This window comes from Indicator indicator, chromosome 37 (genome assembly GCF_027791375.1).
Source record: "Indicator indicator isolate 239-I01 chromosome 37, UM_Iind_1.1, whole genome shotgun sequence".
Taxonomy (NCBI): domain Eukaryota; kingdom Metazoa; phylum Chordata; class Aves; order Piciformes; family Indicatoridae; genus Indicator; species Indicator indicator.
In genome coordinates this window covers 145,279-170,763 of record NC_072046.1, presented here as the reverse complement: position 1 = coordinate 170,763, position 25,485 = coordinate 145,279, and the positions used below count along the sequence as shown (strand labels likewise).

The 25,485-nt window shown below is 52.4% G+C and overlaps 1 protein-coding gene across 1 annotated transcript in view; it reads right to left on the bottom strand.

Moving 5' to 3' along the window:
- MAPT (microtubule associated protein tau) overlaps nt 1-25,485 on the bottom strand; it is a 32,432-nt gene that overhangs the window by 4,381 nt on the left and 2,566 nt on the right. The window contains exons 4-13 of the mRNA XM_054396412.1: nt 24,795-24,881; nt 22,505-22,570; nt 18,381-19,262; nt 15,185-15,231; nt 13,680-13,859; nt 11,247-11,373; nt 10,561-10,611; nt 9,803-9,903; nt 5,000-5,092; nt 4,770-4,862 (exon numbers count right to left, since the gene is read on the bottom strand). Coding sequence (XP_054252387.1) covers nt 4,770-4,862; nt 5,000-5,092; nt 9,803-9,903; nt 10,561-10,611; nt 11,247-11,373; nt 13,680-13,859; nt 15,185-15,231; nt 18,381-19,262; nt 22,505-22,570; nt 24,795-24,881 — 1,727 coding nt within the window. The remainder of the gene's footprint in view (nt 1-4,769; nt 4,863-4,999; nt 5,093-9,802; nt 9,904-10,560; nt 10,612-11,246; nt 11,374-13,679; nt 13,860-15,184; nt 15,232-18,380; nt 19,263-22,504; nt 22,571-24,794; nt 24,882-25,485) is intronic.

Below are 25,485 nucleotides of genomic sequence, written 5' to 3'. Positions count from 1 at the left end.
GTCATTAATGCCCATGTGCAGAAGCCTCTCTCAAACATATCAGCATGCACGAGAGCTACCTCTCCACAGAGGGGTGAAGAGGGGAGGAGAGGCAGAGTCTCAAAGTGCTTAAAGTGAGAGAGAAAAAGTGGAGTGGTAATTAATTAAAAGAGAGCTGCATACAACATCAGCCAAAAAGAAAGAGATGTATCAGAGAGGAGAGAAAAAAAACCAAACAAACAAAAAAAACAAACAAACAAAAAAAAAGAGTAGAAAAAAAAATAAATACCTTTTCTGATGGAAAACATAAAGCTTATGTCCACAAAAACTGAAAGAACAGAAATGATCAATGTGCACAGAACCTTTGGGGTTTTTTTATTCTTTTCAAAGAGAGACCAAAAAAATGTTTTTAAAAATTAAAAAAAAAGGTATTTATGAAAAACACTGCAATGGAAATAAAAGTTTAAAATATTTATTATTATTATTATTATTATTATTATTATTATTATTATTATTATTATTATACTACAAAAAATGATGATAATACTTAAATGATTATATTCATTATTTATTATATATTGATAGCATTTTATTATTATTAAATTAGAAAAACAATAAATAATAAAAATGCTATCAATATATAATAAATAATGAATATAATCATTTAAATATTATCATCATTATTAAATTAGAAAAACAATAAATAATAAAAATGCTATCAATATATAATAAATAATGAATATAATCATTTAAATATTACCATCATTATTAAATTAGAAAAACAATAAATAATAAAAATGCTATCAATATATAATAATGAATATAATAATTTAAATATTATCATCATTATTAAATTATAAAAAACAATAAATAATAAAAATGCTATCAATATATAATAATGAATATAATAATTTAAATATTATCATCATTATTAAATTATAAAAAACAATAAATAATAAAAATGCTATCAATATATAATAATGAATATAATAATTTAAATATTATCATCATTATTAAATTATAAAAAACAATAAATAATAAAAATGCTATCAATATATAATAATGAATATAATAATTTAAATATTATCATTATTAAATTATATTATAAATTATTCTATGATTCTATGATTTAAATTATAAAAACAATAAATAATACTATCAATATATAATAATGAATATAATCATTTAAACATTATCATAATTATTAAATTATAAAAAAATAATAAAAATGCTACCAACATATAATAATGACTATAATAATTTAAATATTACCATCATCATTATTAAATTATAAAACCAATAAATAATAAAAATGCTATCAGCATATAATAAATACTTAATGTAATAATTTAAATATTATCATAATTAAATTATGAAAAAATAAATAATAAAAATGCTATCAATATTTAATAGTAAATAATGAATATAAAACGCAGTAATAATTATATAATTTAAAAATAGTAATAATAAAAATATTGCAAATATAATAAATACTGAATATAATTTCAAATATGAAAATGACAATATGATAATAATAATAACAATAATAATAATAATAGAAGAAGAAGAAAAATAATAATCAAAGTCTAAATATCTGCAGGAGCTCACATCATAGATTCATAGATAGAACTGTCAGGGTTGGAAGGGACCTCAAGAATCATCTTCCAACCCCCTTCCCCCTGCCATGGCCAGGGACACCTCACACCACAGCAGGTTGCTCACAGCCACCTCCAGCCTGGCTGCAAAAACCTCCAGGGATGAGGCTTCCACCACCTCCCTGGGCAGCCTGTGCCAGGCTCTCACCACCCTCCTGGGGAAGAACTTCTTCCTGACATCAATTCAAATAGCACTTGGGACATCCTGACCCACAACAGCATCGTCTCATGGCATCAGGGTGTGGGTTTGAGTTGGGTTTTACTCGTTAGAACTCTGAACAAGGGCTCCAGAATCCCACTGGAAGGACAACCCCCTCCCCACCACCCTCCCCCCACCACCACTGGAAGCCCTCCTGGGCAGGGACAACCAAGTGACAAAGGAGACGCAGACAGGAGGGAGGTTAAGGTGGAGCTGTTTAGTGGTGATGTTAGCAGCTAAACACCACACTGGAGGAGAACACTGGAGAGGTCTGGGACCACTGGTGACAGCAAACACCACACAACCCCAAGCACAAACACAGCAGCTACAGCAGGAGCAGGAGACAAGGGGGTGAGAGGACATCCCCACAGCCCTAGCAGGTAGCCCAGCCCCTGGTTTGGGACTCACACCCTGGGTGTGAAGGAGGTGCTGCTGGGGCTGATCAGATCATCAGCACCTCAGGGTTGGGTTGGTTCCTGCTCACTGGGAAGTGTCTGGCACTTACTGGAGCTCAGGGGGAGGATGTGCTGCACTCTGTGTCCTCCCCAAGCACCACGCTGGGCACGATGCTCTCACATATCCCAGGATGTGCCAGCGCCAAGGGGACCTCTGCAGAGGAGCTGACTCCTCCCAGCAGCCTCCAGACCACCGAGGCCAAGAGCCAGCACAAAGGCTTCAGCACCCTTCAGTGCACCCCAGCAGCCTGTGCTGCCTCAAAAGCCCAGGGGGAAGGTGCATCCCTCAAGGTCTCATGCTGGCCTCATCACCCTCACAGCTTGGTGCTGGACCCTGGTGTGCACAGCATTGAGAAACACTTCCCCCTCCATCACCCAGCCAGGAAAAGGAGTGGGCAACAGAAGCTGGGTGCCAGTGTCCCAGCAGCATGGAGCTCACAGGGCCCTGCCTTGTCTCCAATGCTCACCAGAAGGCACATCTGACAGGGAGAGGAGACAGAGAGAGGGGAGGAAAGCAGCCCCAGGGCTTGGGAGCACATTGCAGACACAGACATGAAGACAGTGCTGGGGGAAGGTCACAGGTGGAATATACACCAGCCAGGAGGCAGAAAACAGACCCCAAAAATGGGCAGCTGGCACCTTCCTGACCCCATTCACAACCCCAAAGGGCCTGGGAGCAGTTTGGGCACCAGTGGGACCTGGGGCTCCCATTTGCAGAGCCAGCCATGAGCAACTGAAACACTCTCTGCCCTCATTCCAGTTCCCTTTTTCACAGACAGGACTCCATCAACCCTTCCCATCCTGCTGGGGAGCAGAGAAGGCTCCTCCCCATTTCAGCAAGAAAGGAAAAGGGGTACACAGAGTTGCTTGCCTGTGAAAGCAGTGCCAGAGACCTGGGGATCCCACCTCTCTTCATCAGCAATGCTCAGCTCAGCTTTTGCCTAAGGCATCACCTTGTCAGAGCATCCACTGGCTTCAAAAACCCAGGACCCAAGCCCAGGTTCCTGCAGGAACAGCTCCTTTCTGCTCCTCTGGAAGCAGCAGTGGCTGGGCAGGCAGTCCCTGCATGCTGGAGGATTGAGGTGTGATGGCCATCAAAGGCCAGTGGTCTCCTGTTGCCCCTCTATCAGAGAAGCCACACAGCACAGCTCTGCTCCAGGACAGCCTCTGCAGCCACCTCAGCACTGGGCCTTGCTCTGAGCACCCACAGCCAGAGCTCAGCTGCTGCTCTCTGTGTGTGAACACAGCCAGGAGGGATGAGAGCCTGGGGAGGGATGACAACCCTCAGCCAAAAACCCACCTAATGCTCAAGCCAGCTGCAAACTGCACTGCCCATGGTGGGAGCTCCTGGTGGAGAAAGGGATGAGCTCAGCACCCTCAGCTGGAGCTCATCACCAGCCACAGCACTGATGATGAACACCAGCTCCTGGCATCACCAGTGGGCACCACGCACCAGCCAGTCCAGCCAGAGCAGGACCCTGGGGTAAGAAAGAGCAGAGCCAGCATGGACCCTGCTGCAGAGAGGTGTGAGCTCCTCCAAGCAGCTCCTCTGGCCCCTCCAACAAATGCAGAGTGACATCAAATTGGAGATGGAGGTTGCAAACCCAATGCTTATGTGCCAAGACCTCTGCAACGCTCAGTTTCTCAGGGAGGGCAGCCAGAGAGGTCAAAACCAGCACCAAGAATCCATTGGGAACATCTGAGAGGCACAGAGGCTCAGAGGGCCACAGAGCAGCCAACCACAGCCCCTAGGTCGCACTGGTTGGGGTCTCAGTGATTCACCTTCCTTGGTCCTTCATCTTTCCTGGACCCAAACGCTGCCTCCAGAGAGACCAGTGCAAATTCACCAACCTCTGGGGAGTTTCTCCAGGTTTCTGGCACAGTAACTGAGAGCTGAGCCCAGCTCTGCCTGGGAGTGGCTGGAAATGTCAACGTTTAAATCAAGCAACTCCACACTGCCTCAAGCTCAGCCTCCCCCAGGCACTGCTGGACACATTCAGTAGCAAGGATGAAGCTTGGATCATACTTGCCTGGTGGGAAGGGGCAGGAACCTAGGCAGGGACCTGAGCTTTCAGGTGTTGTGTGGAGCCAGGGGCAAGTCAGCAATACATCAAGCAACAAAGACTCTGTTTGCTCAGAGACCTACCCAGCTCTGGCATCACTGTCTGCTAGAGGCCATCCACCCTGCAGACAGCGAGGCACTGGAGCCCTCCAGGTAGTGTCAAAGCTTGGGGTTAACAGGATGTTGGGTTACAGACATGGCTTCTACACAGGTCAGTTAGTTCTGTCCATGCCAGGCATGTACAGGACTTGTTAAGGGTCCATCTAACCACGCCTGGTTGGGTTAATGGGGTTAGATGCCAGCACCAATGGCTATGAGCCAGCAGGGCAGCTGGGGATAGCATTGGTGGTTCAGTGTGTGTACAACATGCCACTGGTCATCAGGGAGTCACAGAGCATTCAAAGTGTGGAGGTACTCACACTGCCTCCTCCTGGGATGTGTTTGATATTATCCTTTGAGCCACACCTGGATTGAACGCTGCTAAAGTCCAGCTTCTTATTAATTATCTGCACCTTTGGTAGCCAGAAAAGAGTCATTGCACGTCACCAATGGCTATCTGGGGATAGCATTGGCACTTCAGTGTACACAGCATGCCACTTTTTTTATCAGCAGAACTGTTAGAGTGCATTCAAAGTGTGGAGGTACTCACACTGCCTCCTCCTGGGATGTGTTTGATATTATCCTTTGAGCCACACTTGGATTGAACGCTGCTAAAGTCCAGCTTCTTATTAATTATCTGCACCTTTGGTAGCCAGAAAAGAGTGTGAGAAACAACATGACCATCTGCAGCTGCACTCTGTGTCACAGCACCAACACCAGCAACCTGCTTTCCAGGCCCAGCAGCAGAGCAGAACCTCTGGCTCCATGCACAGGTTTTCATAGATTGGTCTGAGTTGGAAGGGACCCCAAAGAACATCCAGTTCCAACCCCCCTGCCATGGGCAGGGACACCTCCCACCAGCCCAGGTTGCTCAGGGTCTCATCCAACCTGGCCTTGAACACCTCCAGGGGGGAGGCATCCACAGCCTCCCTGGGCAACCTGTTCCAGTGTCTCACCACCCTCACTGGAAAGAATTTCTTCCTAGTCTCCAGTCTCAATCTGCCCTCCTCGAGCTTCAATCCATTCCCTCTCATCCCATCACTACAAGAGGGAATGGGTTGTCTGCTCCTGGGTTGGAAACTGAAGATGGAGGTGGGCAGATTATCACCAGAGGTTGGATACATTTAGCTAGGGAGGTTCCAGGATGGAAACAAGCAGCTGGCCCCATGCTCCTTCACTGATCAGAACAGAGAACAGGGCAGCAATGCTGCAAGGCACCAGAGCTCTGAGACTCAGCTGCTGCAGAGCCAGGGGAAGGAGGAAGGATGGAGCTGAGAGAAAAATGCCAGCTCAGCCCCAGCTCAGTGCCAGGCAGCATGTGCCCTCTGCAGGGCACACACACACACACTGTCCCCTCTGCAGGGCACACACACACTGTCCCCTCTGCAGGGCACACACACACTGTCCCCTCTGCAGGGCACACACAGCAGGGTCTGGGAGAGGAGGTCTGAGCTCTGCACTGGGCAGGGCTCAAAGTGCCTCTGCAGCCACTAAGAGAAGGAGCAAAGCTGCCAGGATGCAGTTCCCTGCCTGCAGTTTTCCTGACTCCCATGGAGAAGAGATGAAAAGGGTAGCACAGACCAAGCCCAAAGACAGCAGCTCTGCTTCACCTTCCTCATGCCCTCTCAGGTGGGAGAGAGCCTGGCAATGGCTTGGTGCCACCCACACCATGTCCCCTTCACCCTCCACTCCCCAGGGTCTGCCTGCCCTCTCCCCACACACTCAGATTTTTGGAGCACTGAAGCTGTGTCCACTCAGGGCTTGTTTTCCCTGTTGGGGTTTTCTAAGGGCTGGGGTAACCCCTCCCCAGGAAGCAGCTCTTCCAGACAACACAAAGGTGAAGGCAGCCTCTGCTCCCTCCCCTCCACAGCCTGGAGCTGGCTTTGCAGCCTGTCCAAGCATAACCCAGAGGGCAAGCAGCTGAAAACCTGCCTCAGGAGAAAGCTTATCTGAGGCACAACCCTCAGAAGAGGGAGAGAGCCACAGCACCCTGCAGGAGAGCAGCATCACCACACTGCACACACAGCCCCTGGCTGACAGGATCCTCGAAGCTGCCCCAGCAGGAACCTCTCCTTCTGCTTCAGATGTCCCCAGCCTGCTGCTGCTGCAAGGAGAGCCTCTCACTGCACCCTGCCAAGCACTGAGGCTGATGTCTCCCTCCAGCATGGTTCTCCAAGCTCACACCAACTAATCCTGCAAATCAGGACCCAGATCTGCCAGGCCAGGCTTTGCCAGAGCAGTGCTCAGCAATCCAGCAACAACAGAAGTGCTCAGACCATGCAGCAGTACTGGAAGAGACTGGAAATACTGGGAGAGGGGGGTGCCCCATGTGCCTTTGATCCCCTAGGCTGGAGAGGCTGAAACCTGTGTGGACAGCAGGCTCCAGACCCATCTCCTTCTGGCCACCCTAAAAAAATCAAACCTGTGGGATCAGCCTCTTCTGCTCCCCAGCTCCAACCATTCATCTAAGAGCAGCCTCGTGGCCTACACAATTCCCCCAACAGAGCATCCACTCATTCCTCCCTGCAAAGAGCAACAAACTGTCCCAAATTCAGCTGTCACAACAGTAAACATTTTTGTCTGACAGAGAAGCAGACAGAAGGAGAAAAAAAAAAATACTCTTAAAGGCTGGAGAAAAAAGGACAAGCAAATAATTAAACCAAATCCCAGGAAAAGGAAGAGCTCCTTCCAAAAATCCCTGCAGAGCAGGAAAACTCACAGACCCTGTGCTAGGCAGGCAGGAGGGACACATGGGCACAGAATTGTCAGGGCTGGAAGAGACCTCAAGGATCAGCCAGTCCCAACCCCCCTGCCATGGGCAGGGACACCTCACACCACAGCAGGTTGCTCACAGCCACATCCAGCCTGGCTGCAAAAACCTCCAGGGATGAGGCTTCCACCACCTCCCTGGGCAACCTGTGCCAGTCTCTCACCACCCTCATGGGGAAGAATTTCTTCCTAAGGTCTAATCTAAATCTCCCCTCCTCTTGCTTGGATCCATTCCCCCTAGTTCTATCACTACCCCACACCTAAAATGTTCCTCACGCTTGGCCCTCAACTCATGACCAACAACCAGAGCAGCCTTGCCCAGGCTCCAGGGCCCCCCAGGATTCAGCACAAAGCAAAATGTGCTCTGGTCAGTAAAGTGCTCCCCAAAAACCTGTCCAGTAAATGGCCCCAGAAAAAAATGCAGATAAGGCAATGGCAAAGCAAGCTGCTGTTGAGATGGTCAAGAGAAGCCATCTCAAGGCTTCCCCCCATGCCAAAGTGGAGCCATGGAGTTACCCTAGTCACAGAAAATGGCTTGCAGTGCACTTGGGGAAGGTTTGTCACAGCTCTGTGGCATCAGCAGGTGCAGAGCAAGGGCTGCAGGGCTGTGTTCCACCCCCCCCCAAGGGCAGGCAAGGACAAGGACCCAAGCACCCAGGGGCTTTTGGCTGCAGCAGCCATCAGATGTGCAGCACTGAACATGTGTGAGAGCCACCTCCTGCAGCCAGAGGCACCAGCTGCTTTCATGCCTGCACCCACACAGCAAGGGGAGGCTTGACAGAAGCCTCAGGATGTGGCCACACAGTGCAGCAGAGCAGCGCTGAGAGGTGCTGAGCAGCCAGCACCACAGCTGGAGCCCTGCCACCACACACTGCTGCTCACACCACTCCCTCCTCCAAACCCTCCTCTGCTGGGCTTGGGAAATTTAACCCAAGACCCTCGATCCCAAGCACTTGGAGCAAGGAGTTCACTCTGCTGCTCGGGGAACAGCCTCTCTGGGGGGCAGGAGGACTATGGGATGGTGACACCAGCTCTGGCCACGTCACACTGCACCAGGGAGCAAGACAGCACCTGGTGACAGAACACAACCCCAGACCCTGCCCACAGAGCTGGGTCCAGAACCACGACGTTCTGAGAACAGGCCAAGGCTGGAGGCCTCGTGGAGCATCCTGTCTGCTCACTGACCACAGAATCCTTCTGCTTGGGAAACACCTTCAAGATCATCAGCTCCAACCACTCTCTAACTCTGCCAGGGCTGCTGCTAAACCATGGCCCTCAGCACCACATCTCTGCCTCTTTGAAGCGCCTCCAGGGATGGGGATTCAGCCACCTCCCTGGGCAGCCTGTGCCAGTCTCTGAGAACCCTTTCAGTGAAGAAGTTTCTTCTAACACCCAACCTAAAGCTCCCCTGGTGAAACCTGAGGCCGCTTCCTCTCATCCTGTCACTGGTCACTACTAAGGGGAAGAGACCAAAAAGGAAGCAGCAGAGGCAGTGCTGGAGGGACCTCTCCAGATCCCACAGAGGAGGATTCAGAAGCACAACCCTGGTCCTGCGACTCTCCAGGGCTTCAGGACACAATTTGCTCTCCCAAACTGGCCACCGTGAGGGAACGACGCTCCCCTGGCAGCCAGTCCCACAGGGATGTGCCACCCTGTGCCAACCACACCACGAGCTCTCTGCAGCCCTCTCTGCAGCACAGCTGCACTAAGCCAGGCAAGACACAGCAGGACAGGACCCAGCCCAACCAGCTCCAGAACCTCCAGATGCAGGCTGGAGATCAGCTGCAGCTTGGCTGCCCGCTGCCACATCCTCTCTGGTCCCCACCCCCCACCCCAACTGGGCCCCTTGGCTGGGGCAACCCTTAACTCCCCACGGTAGGGTTGCCCTCCCTCCCAACAACACCTGCATACCAGGCCACCCACCTTGCCCCCCCCCCCCTGCCCCAGAGAACAAAGCCCCCCTGGCAAGGCCATGAAGGCACCTTTTACCTTGCCACCCGCCCCACCCCATCCCCGGGACCTTGGTTGCTTCAGGGTTTCTCGGTTGGGGAGCCCCGATTTTTTTGACGTTGGAACACCGTTTTTTTCAGGGGTCCGGGGCCAAATGGGGGCGCGGCGGATGGGGCTTGGATGCGAGGTCTTTGGCATAGAGCAGGAGAACGTGGGGGGGGTAACGATTCCTCCTGCCAACCTTCTTGGGCCCTCCCCCCTGGCTGGGGTGGGGTGGGCAGAGAGGGGAGTGGGGGCGGGGGGAAAAAAACGGCTTGGTTGCCTGGGAGTTCCGCCAGGGGGAGCCCGGGGAAAACTCTCGGTTGCTGTAAACCCGCCAAATAAAAAAATGGTCCTGGGGGGGGTAAAAAAAAAATAAAAACACCCACACCCCCTCCCTCCCAAATACTTTGGGGCCTGCTGCCAGACCATACCTGAATTATGGAAATGAAATTTTATATAATATATATAAAAGATTATAAAAAGATTGAATTAATAAGGGTAGAAAAGAAGGGCCAGATGGAAGGCCATGGGAGGTAAGGGGAAGAACCTGGGCCCACAAAAGGAGCCCCATTGAGCCCCCCTCCCGATTTACTGCCTGCCCCCTCAGGGCCTTCCTCAGGACTACGGAGGCGCCCGCCAGGCCGGCTTCGCTGCCTATTCTGCCCCAGCCCCCACGGGTTAAGGAATAGGGGGCTTTAAGACTGTGAAGAGAATTAGGAGGAGATAAGTGTTATGCCAACTCCTCCAAGGTATAAGGAAAAAAATGGGGTCCCCCCGCCGGCCCTTGTAAGACCCCTTCTCCCCCCCTCCCCCTACCCCCAAGAAGAAACCAAGGAAGAGAGCGCCCTAGGCGAAGGAGGAAGGAGGGGTTATTTTAGGGTAATTTATGGGAATGAGAGAAGTTGTTTTTGGGATAAGTGGTTGTATAGAAAAACGCCCCTCTCCCGAATATCCATATTTTAGGGATGATCCAGCAGGAGCCAACCCCCGCCTGGGTAAAATCCCAGCGGCCAGTAGAAGGGGCCCCCCCCCCAATAGAATCCCCCAGCACAGGGCACACAGGAGCACATCCAGATGGGCCTTGAAAGTCTCCAGAGAAGGAGACTCCACAACCCCTCTGAGGAGCCTCTTCAGTGCTCTGGGACCCTCACAACCCCGAGCTTGATGCAAGCATGCAGGATGGACAAAAGGACAACTCAAACCACTTTGCTCTTGGACATTTAGAAGCACTTTCAGAGGATTATTGGATGCAACTGAATGAAGCTGATCACTCGGCACCTTAGAACTGTCCCCAGTTTGGACAAGAAAGAGGAAAGCAAAAAGAAAGCAAAGAAACCCCTTGAACATCACCTTTCTCGGACTTGGCTGCTGCAGGAGGTGGTTTCTTCTGCTCCTTTCTGCCTGTTTAATTGAACGAAAAAGATGCTTAAACATCACAAAGGTGGAAACTGAAGAGGCTGATGGTTTTTATGCAGCTCTGGTTAAGGGTGGAACAGAATCTGCAGGGGAAATGCAGCGTTTCAATGGCAATGCACAGTGCCTGATGCTTTCTGAGGGGAGGTTTTCTTCTCTGAGAAATAATTGGCTAACCTCCACTCCTGCAATCGAAGAACTGAATCCTCTTGCCCCTGCTCTTTGTGAAATATTGTCAAGAGAAAAGGAATAGATGGATTAAAACAAAAAAAACAAAACAAAACCCAAACAAAAAACACCTCAGGGAGCTGCCTGAATCTGGAGGAAATGCCAACGAGACACAGCAGCTGCCCTCTCTTACACACAGGCAACTCTCTGCAGGGTTAAAGCAGCATCCAGACAGGCTCACTGCAGAGGACCTGTCCCTAGGCTCTGCCCCACAGCCCCATGAGGAGGCTGAGCAGCTCTGAAGCACCACACAGACCTCAACCTGCTGGCCCTGCCCTTGCTTAGTGCCGGGCATGACCCCAGCACGGGGGCAAACTCTAGGTGATTGCAGGGAGAACCCAAGCAGAGCTTTCGGAGTCAAAAGACAGCAGGGGAAGGCTCCCTCCCTCACTTACCAGAGCTGGGAGGTGTCTTGGGGGCCGTGGGGGTCTTTGCTGGGATGCGTGTGGCATTGGTGGAGTTCCTCTGCCCGGCTGCGCTCCGCGGTGTGCCTGCCTTGGTGCCACCTCTCACCTCCGGGCCCTGGGGGTGCAAGGGGGAAAGGCTGATGCAGGGGGAGCTGCCCAGGGATGAGCAGAGCCACACAAGACCCTCCTGCTCCCCATTCTGACAGCCCACAGGGTTTTCCCCCCGTGCAGGGAGCTGAGACGTGCCACTCACACCCTGTGTTCCCATCACCATCGCTCCTGTCCCTCCCGGGCTGGCACAGTGGCAGTGCTGCTCTCCCTCGTGAGCTCTCAGTTTCAGCTGCATCCTTCACCACACACTCAGCTGTCCCACACCTTTGTTCTCTACATTTCATCATCCTGTTTCTCCTGTTCTGCTAAAATTCTGTACAGAAGTGAAACAAATCCATTGCTGGGCCAAAGGCTGTGTGCAGGAGCACAGTGCCAGGCTCCAAAACCAGAGAGGCATTTCCTTTACCCCCCCCATGTGCCACCCACTGCTGTGACATGTGCCATGTGCAGCATCTCCAGTGCCATGGCAATAGCAATATGCTACCTGCTGTCTTCTGATCCTGCAGAGAAGCTGCCCCAAATCTGTCTCTTTCTGATGCTGCTATGTGTATAAAATGCTCATGGAAAACACAATTGCAGAAACATTTTGGTTGGAGAAGACCTTTAAGGTCATAGAGTCCAACCCTTAACCCAGCACTGCCAGGGCACCACTAAGCCATGGCCCTCAGCACCACATCTCCAAGGCTTTGAAACCCTCCCTCCAGGGATGGGGACTGCATCCACTGCCCTGGGCAGCCTGGGACAGGGCTTGACAACTCTTTTGGGGGTGAAATTGTTCCTCATGTCCAACTCTACCTCCCCTGGGGCAACCTGAGGACATTTCCTCTCATCCTGACAATTGCTCCTTGGGAGAAGAGACCAAACCCCCACCTGGCTCCAGCCTCCTCTCAGGGAGCTGTAGAGAGCAATGAGGTCTCCTCTCAGCCTCCTCTTCTCCAGGCTTGAACACCCCCAGCTCCCTCAGCTGCTCCTCCCTAGCCCTGTTCTCCAGACCCTTCCCCAGCTTTGCTGCCCTTCTCTGGACCTGCTCCAGCTCCTCAATGTCCTTCTTGGAGTGAGAGGCCCAAAACTGAGCCCAGGATTCGTGGTGTGACCTCAGCAGTGCCAGTGACAAGTCCCAAGGCAGCAGGGAAGCAGAGCAGAGCTGTTGCCATCCCTCTCACAGCCAACCCACCCCCCACTGCCTGTGCCCTGCCACCTTGGCTCTTCCCCTCACTCTGGGTGCCTCTGGATGACTAAACAGCACCAAGGGAAGCTCCAAGCTCCTTTCACTCTCTGGAAGCCACCAGGTTGGTGTTTCCTGCTCTCCATGCAGCACCTGGCAGGGCTGGCTGCAGCTCATCCCAAACACAGCTGCTGCTTACAGCCAACCCACCCAGAAAACCCAGCAGAAAGCTGCAGAAACCAAGAAAAGCCTGAAAGAGCATAAAGAGCCCTGGAATGCCTCAGGGAGAGCAGGTAACACCCTGCAACAATGAGATTCTTTCTGCTGTAGTGCAGAGCAAAGGCATCCAGAGGCTGATGAGATGCACTCAGTTGCCTCAAAGGGTTGCCAGCCCTGCCCTGGGCTGCACCAAAAGCAGTGTTGGGCAGCAGGTCAAGGGAGGTGATTCTGCCCCTCTGCTCTGCTCTGCCCTTGTGAGACCCCACCTGGAGCACTGTGGCCAGTGCTGGAGCCCCCAACAAAAGAAGGACATGGAAGTGTTGGAGAGGGTCCAGAGGAGAGCCTCAAAGATGCTCAAAGTGGGCAACAGGCTGGGAGAGAGCTGGGGCTGTTCAGCCTGGAGAAGAGAAGGCTCCAGGGAGACCTCAGAGCAGCCTCCCAGTACCTGGAGGGGGCTACAGAAGATCTGGAGAAGGATCTGTGGTGACAGGACAAGGGGCAATGGTTTGAAACTAGAGCATGGAGGATTTAGACTGGACATTAGGAAGAAGGTCTTTACCATGAGGGTGGGGAGACACTGGGACAGGCTGCCCAGAGAAGCTGTGCACACCTCATCCCTGGAAATGTTGAAGAGAAGACCAGGCTGAATGAGGCTTGGAGCAACCTGGTCTAGTGGGAGGTGTCCCTGTCCATGGCAGGGGGGGTTGGAACTGGATGATCTCTAAGATCCCTTCCAACTCAAGCCATTCTATGAAACCCCAGAACTGGAGCCACAGGCACTGGAAGGGGAAGCACCTCCCACCCCTTCCACTGGGTGGGACACAGGGAGGCTGCTCAGCCACACACTGCCCATCACCAGGCCTGTCAGGAGTGCTTGAAGGTGCTCCCAGCAGCAGGGTTGCCTCTCTCACATCCCTTTTCCTTACCTTGGCTTTGGTTTCTTGTGTTCCTGTACTGGCAGGTCGGGATGTGACAGGAGAGCCTCCTTTAGAGGTGGAAGCAGGGCTGGAGGCTGCTCTCAGAGGGGTTGTGCTACAGGAGGTGTTGCGGTGGGGGGGGATGGAGGGTCTAGCACCTGGGGGTTTGGCAGTGCAAGGTGAGGATTTCTTAAACATGGAGACAAAAATAAAAAACGTGGGAACAACAACAAAAAATGAAATCAGTATGGGAGGGAAACATAAAGGGATCAGTGACATCAAACAGGAGTGGAAGGTGCAGTCCTGGGCTGGGTGGGAGCTGGAACTGCCCTCAGCCTGCAGCACAGAGCTGAGGGCTCTGCTGCAGTCCTGGGATGGGCTGGGTGGGAGCTGGAACTGCCCTTACCCTGCAGCACAGAGCTGAGGGCTCTGCTGCAATCCTGGGCTGGGCTGGGTGGGAGCTGGAACTGCCCTTACCCTGCAGCACAGAGCTGAGGGCTCAGATTCCACCCAGGGCTGCACTAAGTCTGGCATCCCTCAGCCCTGCTCCTCCCACGGGGCACACCACCACCCAAACCCCTTTCTGGGGAAAGTGTCACCCTGTGTCAGCCTGCCCCTGCCACCACCCTGCACACCAGTGGCACTCTGCCCCCTGGCCTGCTTGATTTCCTCCCCAGCTCTCTCTGCTCAGCTGGCAAAGGCACTGCAGGAACAGCACCACCAACACCAGCACTGCTGGGAGCTGCAGGTGACTGCTCCCAGGTCTCCCAACCCCATCCCAGCTCCTCTGTCAAGAATGGCTCCCTGGTTTTTATCCAGAAGGCTGCTTGGTATCCTGACAAATGCCTGCTCTGAGGCAGCCCTGCCAAACCTCCCTACAGAGAAAAAAACTTGATTGGGCATTGCTGGAAGATAATCACAACCTTCTTCCCCCCACTGAACTGTCCAGCAGCTTGCCCAGGAGAGCTTGGCCAGGAGCTAAGCCTCCTCCAAGCCAGCAGTGTGACAGATGACCTTAAACTTCTGGGATTCACCCACTCTGAAACTTGTTCCTCATCCAGAACTCAGCATCTGCAAGGCCTGGAGTATTTAATTTGATTTTTTTTTTCCCAACTACATGCCTTGCTCTTTTCACTGACACTCTGCTTGTCCTCAGTACAGCCCAATGGAGCTTTGAGTTTGCTTTCACACCAGTTTGCCCCAGTCAGGTCAGAGAGGTTTGCTTTCCATTCTCAGGCTGAGAAGTGATCTCTCTAACCACCCACCCACCCCTGTGTCTGCTTTAGATTTGCCTCACTCCCTTGCCACCAAAGCTCACCAGGGATTGCACCATCCAAACCAGGCTGAGGGAAGGGAAAAAATTAAAGCACTTTGGAAAGACAGATGGAAAACCAGGAGATAATGGTAGAGGGTTCCTAAGGGACACAACCAGAGGCAGGGAGGGCAGGAGAGGGGGTCAGGGACATGCACAGAGCTTAGTGGTATCACCCCTGGCTTTGGGTTTTTTTGCTTACCTTGGGTTTCTTTTCCTCAGCTTCAGTCCCTTCCTTGTCAATACGTCCTGAGAAATGGAGAGACACAGTCAGAGGCCTTGGCACTGGTCAGGAAGCTCTAGAGAGATGGCAAAGCCTGCACTGCAGCCACATGCAAACTGGGGGAGGGGGGGTGTCTATGTTCCTGCTCCTCCCTCCCCCCCCCCCTTTTTAAATTAAACACCACTCTTAGAAATGTTACAGAGGGATTTCCACATCCTAGAGACATTCTCTCTGGGTTAACAGATGATCCTCTGCACAGCCAGCAGCCACCATCAGACACCAAGGCTGGTAGGAGACCATTCTGCCCAGACTTGCTCTCAGTCTCCCAGCAGCAGCCACTCAGTGTGGGACAGAGCAGTTCTCTTCAAGCCTAGACATGAGTCCTCCTCTCTCAAACACCCCTTTGGCTCTAGCAACCACACAAATAAAGGCTGCAGCTGAGGGATGCCCCAGTTGCAGCAGCACTGGGTTGCTCATGATCTCATTTAAAGCAGCTGCTCAGCATTGTTAGTGTTGAGAAGCAGTTTTATACCTGGTGGTTGTTAATTCCCTCCTCTCCCAACACGCTGCTTCCATCTGGGTCAGGCTCTGCAGGGTCTTAAGGTTTTAGTTGTTGCCCTACTTAATTTACCCAGAGAAGTTGTGGATGCCTCATCCCTGGAAGTGTTTAAAACCAGGCTGGATGAGGTCTTGAGCAACCTGGTGTGAGAGGTGTCCCTGCCCATGGGAGGGGGGTTGGAACTGGCTGAGCTCTGGGGTCTCTCCCAGCTCAAGCCATTCCCTGACTTGCACCAAGCTCACAGTGGCTGCCAACATTGCAGTGTTTTGCCCTCCAAGCATGGCAGAGTGCAGCATCACTCAGATCAGGAAGAGGGAGGAAGTGATGTTTGTGCTAAGACACTCAGGACAAAGCTCCTCTCCCCCTGTTTTCAGCTAATTCCTCCTTAATCTGGGAGGGAAATCCACTGATATTCTCCCAGTGTTGTGGAAACACAAAGGCCAGGCTGGATGAGGCTCTGGCCAGCCTGATCTAGTGTGAGGTGTCCATGCCCATGGCAGGGGGGTTGGAACTGGATGAGCCTTGTGGTCCCTTCCAACCCTGACTGATTCTATGACTCTATGAAACCTGTTCTGAGGGGTGCTGGAAGGTGTCCAGAGAAGGGCCATGAGGATGAGCAGAGGGCTGGAGCTGTTCTGGAGACAGACTGAGAGAGTTGGGGTTGTGCAGTCTGAAGAAGGCTCCCAGGAGACCTTCTTGTGGTCTTCCAGTATCTTAAAAGGGCCTACAGGAAAGCTGGGGAAGGACTCTTCAGGGTGTCAGGGAGTGATAGGACTGGGGGGAATGGAGCAAAACTAGAAGTGGGGAGATTCAGATTGGATGTCAGGAAGAAATTCTTCCCCATGAGGGCGGTGAGAGACTGGCCCAGGTTGCCCAGGGAGGTGGTGGAAGCCTCATCCCTGGAGGGTTTTGCAGCCAGGCTGGATGTGGCTGTGAGCAACCTGCTGTGGTGTGAGGTGTCCCTGCCCATGGCAGGGGGGTTGGGACTGGCTGAGCCTTGAGGTCCCTTCCAGCCTTGACAATTCTGTGATTCAATTCTATAATTCTCTGAAGAGTGTTGTTCATCCAGCACTGACCCACCCCAGCAGCCACTCCTGGGGCACTCCCCTCCCCAGATCCAGTCAAACTGGGGTCTGGAGCAAGGCTGGAGCAGAACAGCCACAAAGTGCCTCTGTCTCTGAAGGAAATGACCATGAAATAAGGAAAAGAAATTCTTCCTAATGAATCAGAACCTGCTGGGCTCCAAGCAATGCACCCCCCAAGGTCTCCAGGCTCTGGTGTGAGCAGCAGCAAGCCATGCCAAAGCCCTGCAGCACCTGGGTGAAGCTCCCTGCTTGCCTTGTCAGGTAATGAATGAGGAGAAATCTGCTGTGAGCTTTGGCTCCAATGGAAAAAGCTGCACCAACAACTTCCTCCTGAGCCTCGTGCAGCAAAGAGCAGAGCTGCCAGGCTGATGGAGGCAGCCAAGGCAGCCTGTGGGCTGAGACACTGGGGTGAAAGGCAGAGCAGCCCCCAGGCCAGGCCCTGGACAGCTGGAGCTGAGGTAGAACATGGTGAGACACCACTGGGTATTGATGTGTGTCCTCCTGCCTCAGCTTTTTGACACCAACTCACTGCACACCTGAGCAGGGCCCCTGGTGAGCCCAATAAAGGTGAAAAATAGCTCTTGGAGAGAGAAAAGGTCTAAGAGCTGCTCTGTTGCTTGTGCATTCAGCAGTGAAGTCAGACCTTCACCCAGCACCAAAGGGTTGGGCTTAGGTGATCATGAAAGATCCCTTCCAACCCAAACTATTCTCTATGATTCTAAGACAGCTAAGACTGAGATTGCTGCAGCTCCAGGGTCTGACTGCCCTTCCAGCCCAGCCTCCAGACCCACAGGCTGTTAGATGCACCTAAGGGCCAGGCCTCCACACAGCCAGGCAGCTCCCAGCACCCCAAGTAGAGCCATCAGGTTGGACCAGTCAGGCACACACCACCCAGAAGTGGTGCTGGAGCAGGATGTAGGAGCATGGGACGTGCCATGCAGCAGGGAGAGGTCCAGCCAGCTGCAGACTTTGCCTCCAGCAGCACTCAGCAGTGGATCTTTAAGGGAACAGTAGAAGAAACACAACCAAGGAGGGACCTTCTCCATGGTCAGACCTGGTCTCACTTGCCTTTGTCCTCCTCCCTCCTCTTGAGGAAAGCCAAGAGTGCCAGTGGACACAGGCAAACCAGTGTCTTGCTGGAACAAGCTGCAGGGTTAGCCCCACTCCAACATGCCAGAAGATCCTCCTCCAGGTCTTCATCTTCCCTGGGCAGGTGCCAGGCAGGAGTGAAGGCACCCACCCCACAGACCCAAAGAAACCAAACCAAAACCAGCTGAACAAAACATAACTGGGGACAGGCCAGTGCCATGCAAGGGGACACCAAACCCAAGCACAAGGCTCTGGGGTCAGGACACCCAGGGGCAAAGTAAAGAGGGAAGGGCAGGGAGGGAGAAGCGGCGGCACCAAGGTTGTCCATCGGCTCCCAAAGCAGCAGGACTGGAGAGGTGGCAGCAAGCTGCTGGGTCAGGCAGCCTTGTCCTGAGCAAGCCCCCAGCAGGGTGAGCTGAGGGCAGGCAGAGGGGGCACACACCTTGCAGCAGGGGGACACGGCTGGCAGCTTGGGCAGAGGGCTTCTTCTTGGGCGTCTGACGTTCTCCTGTGTCTGGCACAGCCTCTTCCACAGCAGCATCTCTGTCTGCAGCATCACCTTTTAGCTCAGCAGCTGTTTCTTGCAAGGGTGCAGAACCTTCTCCCTCCCTAGGCTCTGCTTCTGGCTGGGACATGACTTGAGAAGGCTCTGATGGGGTGACCTCTGTACCTTCCTCCCCCCTCAGTGGCTGTTTCCTCTCTTCTTGGTCCTCTCCCACCTTACGTGGGTCAGATTCATCCTCTCTTGGGATGCCTCTGAGGACATCTTTGGACTTCTTTTCTCCAAAGCCATGCTCTTCAAGAGCTTCCTTGGCTGTTGCTGGACACGAGCCCATTTCAGGTCCTGGTGAAGCAATCTGACCCACCAGGGGAAGCAAATTCTGCTCAGAAGCTTCATCAACACCACCATCCTCATCTCTCTTCTCCTGGCCACTGGCATCTTCTCTTAAAGGAGCTCTGACACACAAAGGAGATGGCTCACCTTTAACCTGGGTGTCCCCTGTGTCACCTGCTCCTGCCAGCCCCTCAGTGTGCACAGCAGGACCCAGGGCTGGATCCACACCGATGCCTTCTCTGCCTCGACGCTCCCACAACTCACTGCTGCCTTCAGCTGCTCTGGAGCCTTGGTACATATCCAGGGGGATTGGGATGGTGACCTCGATCCGGGTGGGAGCTGCTGTGGTAGCCTTTGTTTCATGTGCCAGCAGAGGCTGCTGAGGAAGCCCAGCTGCCAGCTTCCTGGGCTGGCTTTCTCTTTTCGTTGCATCTCCCACAGGTTCCTGAGGGCCAGGCTGTGGCTTTGCAGAGCTTGGCTCCCTTGGAGCTGAAGATGCAGGGTATGAAGCATGGGCAAAGAATTAGCAGATCAGACAGGAAGTCAGTCATGTCATGCTGAAGAGAGACTGAGGATGTCTTAGGACAAGGAGAAAAGCAAGTCCCACATTGCCCCACTGAGCAGAGGACTCACTTCTGTGGTGCCTTTTGCCTCTGAAGAAGCTCTGATCCCCATGGCAATCAGGAGCATGGCAGCCACAGCCCAGACTCCTCCCTGGAGCTGTTTTTGGAGGTGGTTTGGGTATCCAGCTGCCACCACCACCTCCCACAGCTGAGCTCTAGGAGCTGGTGTAGCTACAGAGGCTTTCAGAAGCCAAGAGCACACCCATTCCCTAACCTACCACCACCACTGGACCACTGCTTTGCTGCTCAGTGGCCACCTCTTCCTGCCTCAAGGGCTGGAACAAAACAAGCCAGACACCCTCCCCTCCTTCCCAGGCTTGCAAAACCCCTGAAGTCCTCCCTTGCAGGACTTGTTCATGCAGATGTGGCACCATCAAGGCACCATGTTACATCCTCCCAGAGCTCAAACCATCTCTGCTTTGTTCTCCAGAACATTTCTACAGCTCACAAGCCTGGGGAAGAGCAACTCCTGTGTCTCCTGCCTCACTGCTGTGTGTTTCACCAGCCACTGGAGCAGGCAGCCTCAGTGGGAAGAAGTAAAAAGAAGTAGCTGTAGCCACATGGCTACAGCAGCTGGGGATCCCACTTGGGTTGAGGAGAGCTCCAGCACTGCTGCCAGCATTTGGGCAGAGCAGAAAGTGTGACAGATAAACCCCAAAAGGTAAGGACACAGAGACACAGATCTCTCTTTTTCCTTTGTTTTTTGGGGGGGAAAGAGTTAAAAGAGAGAATTCTGTGGCTGATCTCGTGCACGACACAGACCTTTACCACTTCACCCAACAGTCACTGCACTAAGCCCAAACTTCTGGTTGAGCTGGAGCTTTGCTGGTAGAAATTCATCCAGCTGAAGCACAGTTGCACTGAGCAATGGAGAACTCACTCTGAACACAGGGAAGCTGCTTTGAAGCAGACTGCCCTAGGAAGGATGTGCAACCTCCTAGCATGGATTTGTCCAGCCTCAAAGACTCTTTTTGAGCACTGCTGGGGTAAAATAAAGAGCTTAGATCAGAGCATTTCAGCACTGAGCTTTTGATTGCTGCTTTGAGAGGTTAATGACTAGGATTAAAACAAGAAAAGAGGAAGTTAAGACTGATTTGGTCTTCCTTCAGTGTTGTTTCAAGAGACTATGATGGTTAAGTGAAATGACCACAGGGGGACCTACACACTGGTGGTTTAAGAGAAACTGGGAGGTAGTGTTTGAAATGTGGCATCAAGAAACACCTTTTACAACCAGAGGGACCTGAAAGGTGCTTGTGCAGCAGCCAGCAGACTGTCCTGGACACAACCAAAGGGCAGGAGCACTGACAGCCACTGCTGCAGGGATGTGGTCAGTCAGACCCACCCGCAGCACTCCCACACTTCACGACCTGCAGGGCTTCTGCAGCACGAGGTGAAGCCTGGCAGAATGCCACCACAGCACCAGCTGTGACTCAGAAGATGCTTTTCCACCTGAGACTCCAAAGAAAGACATTTTCACCGTGCTCCCTCTTCCCTGCAAAGAGCATTTATCCCAACCCCAGAGCAGGAAAAGCGAAGGCAGCCAAGTAAGGAGAGATCCAAGGCTGTGGGTATTGATCACCAGGACTTCCTCCACATCAAAGAGAGCCAGGTGATCACAAGTCTACTTTCACAGAGGTAACAATTCACAGAAGAGCCCAGAAAATGTCCCATGCAGGCTCTGTCAGAGCTCCAGCTAGCTCTGTGTCCCCAGATCTGACAGTGCAACGATCCCAGCACACTACAGGAAGGTCTCATGGAAAACCTGCTGAGAAACAGCAGCTAGAACCAGAGTGGCCAAGGCAGGCAGAAGAGAGAACTTCACCCCCACCTCCTGCTAACAGCCTTGATTTCTTTTTCTGTAGTGGTGTCACTGTTTTAAATACAGAAGAGCTGCTAGTCCAAGAACCCCTGAGAGAGGCAAGCAAAGGTTTTGTTCCAATTGCAGGCAGCAGACTGCACAGAACTGTGCTCAGGTGTGTGGAAAGCAAAGCCAACCAGAATTCTGCCCTCAGCAGAGGAAGGCAAAGACCTTATTTAATTCTTTAAAAGACACAGATGTCTGTGAAGGCTCTGATGCAGCCATGAGGAGGAAAGATGCTGCTCAAGCAGCTGGAGGGATTTCTCTCCAGGAAATGACCCCACAGGATGGGGTGTCATGAAGGGTTTAAACAGCACAGCAAATCAGTGCTGTGGTGTACTGGTGCCAGCATAGCAGCAGTACCAGAGTGGGTCTGAACAGAGGTAAGCTGGTGCTGGGTGCTTGGAGAAAACCCCACCCTGAAGTTTTCCATCAAATCAAGAGAGGCTTTCCAGATAGCCAAGAGATCCCTGGCTCATGTCTTGGCTCATCTGAGCAGACACACAGTCAATGGTCAGAAAAAACAACTCCCTGCCCACTGTGCCTGGCTTTGTCAGTCCCACTCCCTAAGGCTGGGATGAGGAAAGAACCAACCTCAGTGTTAAAGTCAGGGCAGCAGTGGGCAGGTCTGAGATGTGGTTTGCATTGGGAAGACAGCAACCAGAGCTCAGCAATTCACTTCCTTTGCTGTGTGACACTCAGGGCACAACACTGCTGAGCAGCTCCTCCTGGATAACCTTCTTCACAAGGAGGGTGGGGAGACACTGGAACAGGTTGCCCAGGGAGGTTGTGGATGCCCCCTCCCTGGAGGTGTTCCAGGCCAGGCTGGATGAAGCCTTCAGCAATCTGGATTAGTGGAAAGTGTCCCTGCCCATGGCAGGTGGGTTGGAACTGGATGATCTTGGAGATCCCTTCCAAGCCAAACCATTCTGTGATTGCATGAAGTCATGAACTGCACATCCCAGCTCTGTTCTTTACCTTTTCCAGGCTGTTTTGCAACGGGACAAAACAAGCAGCAGGGCTGCAGCCATCTGAGAGAGAAATGTAGTGCAGGAAAAGCTGCAGCCTCCCAAAATGAGGATGCTGGGGGAGACTCAAAGCCTGTGTGACCCTCCTCTGTCAGGAAGAGGGAACCTGTGCACAATGCTCCTGGCAGGGCAGTGCTTGCAGGACAGAAGGCAGTTCCCCAGCCACCAGACACACCTGTGGGCAGCAAAAAACTGGAGCCCAGAGGCAGATGATTCACTAACCTTGAGTGGCATCTCCTGCAGCGTGGTCCTCCAGGTTGGGGGTGGCTCCTACCCCTGCTTCTTCAGCTGGTCCCAGTTCAGAGAAAGAATGGGAAAAAACATGGTCAGAACAAGACTGAAGTTCAGGTGTCTGTCCAGAAGGTTTCTTTACCTCCCTGCTGATGCTGCCCAGTGCTGGTTTGTGAGCAGGGCAGTATGAGAAAGGCAATCAGCCCAGGCCAGCCATGGATCTACATCTGTCCAGCCTGTGCTGTACCAGGCTGGAGGAGGATTTCACCAGCTTGCACATCCTGGGCAGCAGCTTAGCACAAGCTCCTTCAGGCAGAGAGGCAGAAAAGAGGCTGTTGAGGTAGAGGGAAACTCATGGATCTGTACCTCCTCTTCTGCCTGCACACAGAGCTTGTCACAAGCAGCACTCACACAAATGACCAAACTCTTACCTGAGCTCTGCTTCCTTGGTGACTGCTTCCTTGCCTACTGTGGTGAACTCAAGGCTCTGACACAGTATCTATAAATCTGATACAGAGCTGACATTTCAGGAATGCTGGGACCCTCAAGAAGCAGGATATTCCTCACAGAAATGATGCTTTGTCTCTTAGCAGAAGGGTTTTTTTTCCAGTTTATTATTTGACTCCTTTCAAACCAGCTTGATCTGATCGATGCTGATCAACAGCTAAAGGGTTGGGGGGGCAAGAGGATGGGGTCAGAATCTTCTCAGTGGTGCCCAGTGACAGGAGAAGGGGCAATGGGCACCAACTGGAACCCAGGAGGTTCCATCTGAACAGGAGGAGAAATTTCTTTGCTGTGAGGGGGACAGAGCCCTGGAGCAGGCTGCCCAGAGAGGTTGTGGAGTCTCCTTGTGTGGAGAGCTTCCAACCCCACCTGGCCTTTGTGATCCTGGGCAAGCTGCTGTGGGTGCCCTGCTTTGTTTAGCAGAGGGGGTGAACAGGATGATCTCCAGAGGTCCTTTCCAAACCCCCACCATGCTGGGATTCTGCCACTCCATTTGCCTGTCACAGCTCTAAAGTCAAATGAGGACTTTCTCTGTTTTCCCCAGGAGCTGAGGACACACTGCTGCTTTCCTGGCTCCCTGCTGCAGTCACATCTTGAAGCAGAGACTGCACATCCTTGCTGGCAGGAGAACCACTCTGCACTTCAGCCCAGGGCTCCCCCAGCAGCCTGGGGACTGGATGCAGGACAAACAATTTGCTTGCCCAAGGGGCTGTGCTGTGGGCTTGTTTCAGTGTTCAGGCACTGGCAGAAGCCCATTCCCACCCCACCACATTTCTCAGGTCCTGCCTGATGCTTCCAGAACAAGCCAGCAGCTATCACACAGGGGCCACAGACTCACTTTCCACACACAGACCTGACTCTCCCAGGAGCTCCTGTCCTCTTGGACACGCACAGCAGTGCTGCAGCTTCTTGCTCTGCCCCTGAAAGACCCTCAGCCCTCCCTGGCAAACCAGGCCCAGGTAGAATGATGCCCCACAGAGCATTCAGGCTGAATTAGCCACTTCACTTCCTCTGCATTATCCTTACAAAGCTCCAGCAGGCACAGATGTGCTGCAGTGGCCTGGTTTCACCTGGGGCTTCCAAGAGAACCACCTGGGTCCTGTGGTGACCACCTCACCTCAGCAGCACAGCAGAGCTGCTGGCAGAGGGCAGATGATGGGAGGTAAGCACTTAGCCTGCAGGTGGGAGGCAAAGCCACCACAGAGACACCAGAAAGACAGAAAGATTGTCAGCTGAGAAAGAGAGAAGCAAAGGCTGCGAGTTTCCCCCAGCATGGGGAAGGCAAGAGGACAGCTGCAAGATGGGAATTAGCTGAAAAGGACCTACAAGAAAGCCTGGAAGGGACTTTCTATGAGGGCTTGTAGTGATAGGACGAGAGGGAATGGACTGAAGCTTGAGGAGGAGACTTAGACTGGAGATTAGAAGGAAATTCTCTACAGTGAGGCTGGTGAGACACTGGAACAGGTTGCCCAGGGAAGCTGGGGATGTCTCCTCCCTGGAGATGTTCAAGGATGAGACCTTGAGGAACCTGGGCTAGTGGGAGGTGACTCTGCCCATGGCAGGAGGGTTGGAACTGGGTGATCTTCAAAGGTCCCTTCCAAGCCAACCCATTCTAGGCATCTACGAATTATTTCTGCAGGCCACAGAGAAGCAAGAAGCAGGTGTCAGGAGCAGAGCACCTGCAAGAGGTTCTGCAGTGTAGGTTTTAAGCACTAACCAGTCCAGCTCTCTTCTCTGGCTGCATCAAGAGATGAAGCTGCACCTTGGTCTCCCTCACCTGTGGTTCCTTCTGGGATCTCCCCGTGCTGTTCCACACCACCCTGATCCTCGTGGTCTCCTTCCTCCACTAAAGGTGCTGTGGCATCTGAAAAACAACGCAGCTTTCACACAGCCCACGAGTGGCAAAACCCTGCAGGGGGCCAGGATGTGCCTGAAGAAGGTTTTGCTCAAAAAAGCATCTGGCACCCTCCCCTGAGCCAGTGCCTGCGGAGGGAGACACCTGAGCAGGACAGGACAAAGCCAGCACTGCAGGGACACCAGGAGCTGTCCCCTCTGCCACACCAAGCACACAGCTCCAGCACACTCCTCACACAGCTGGAAAAACCACTCTGGAAACACTCAGCTGAAGGCAGCCCCTGAGCTGAGTGCATGGTGCTGCCATCTGCATGGGGACATCACTGGCCTGGAGCAGGACAGAGCAGCTCCCAGCAGATCCCTCCATGAACCATCTGAGCACCGTGGCTGCATCGCTCTGGGGAGCACTGAGACAGGCAGCTGGCTCCAGCTACCAGAGGGACTCCTGCTTGGCATGACAGTCCCAGTCCAACTGGGAAGGGGGACAAGATCCCTTTCTGCACCAGGCAGGTTTTAAATACTGATTTCCTGAGCCTCATACACAGGCACAGAGCCACTGCACAGACAATCTCAGCCCACAGCTCTGCAGGACAGGGCTGGAACTGCTCAGCAGC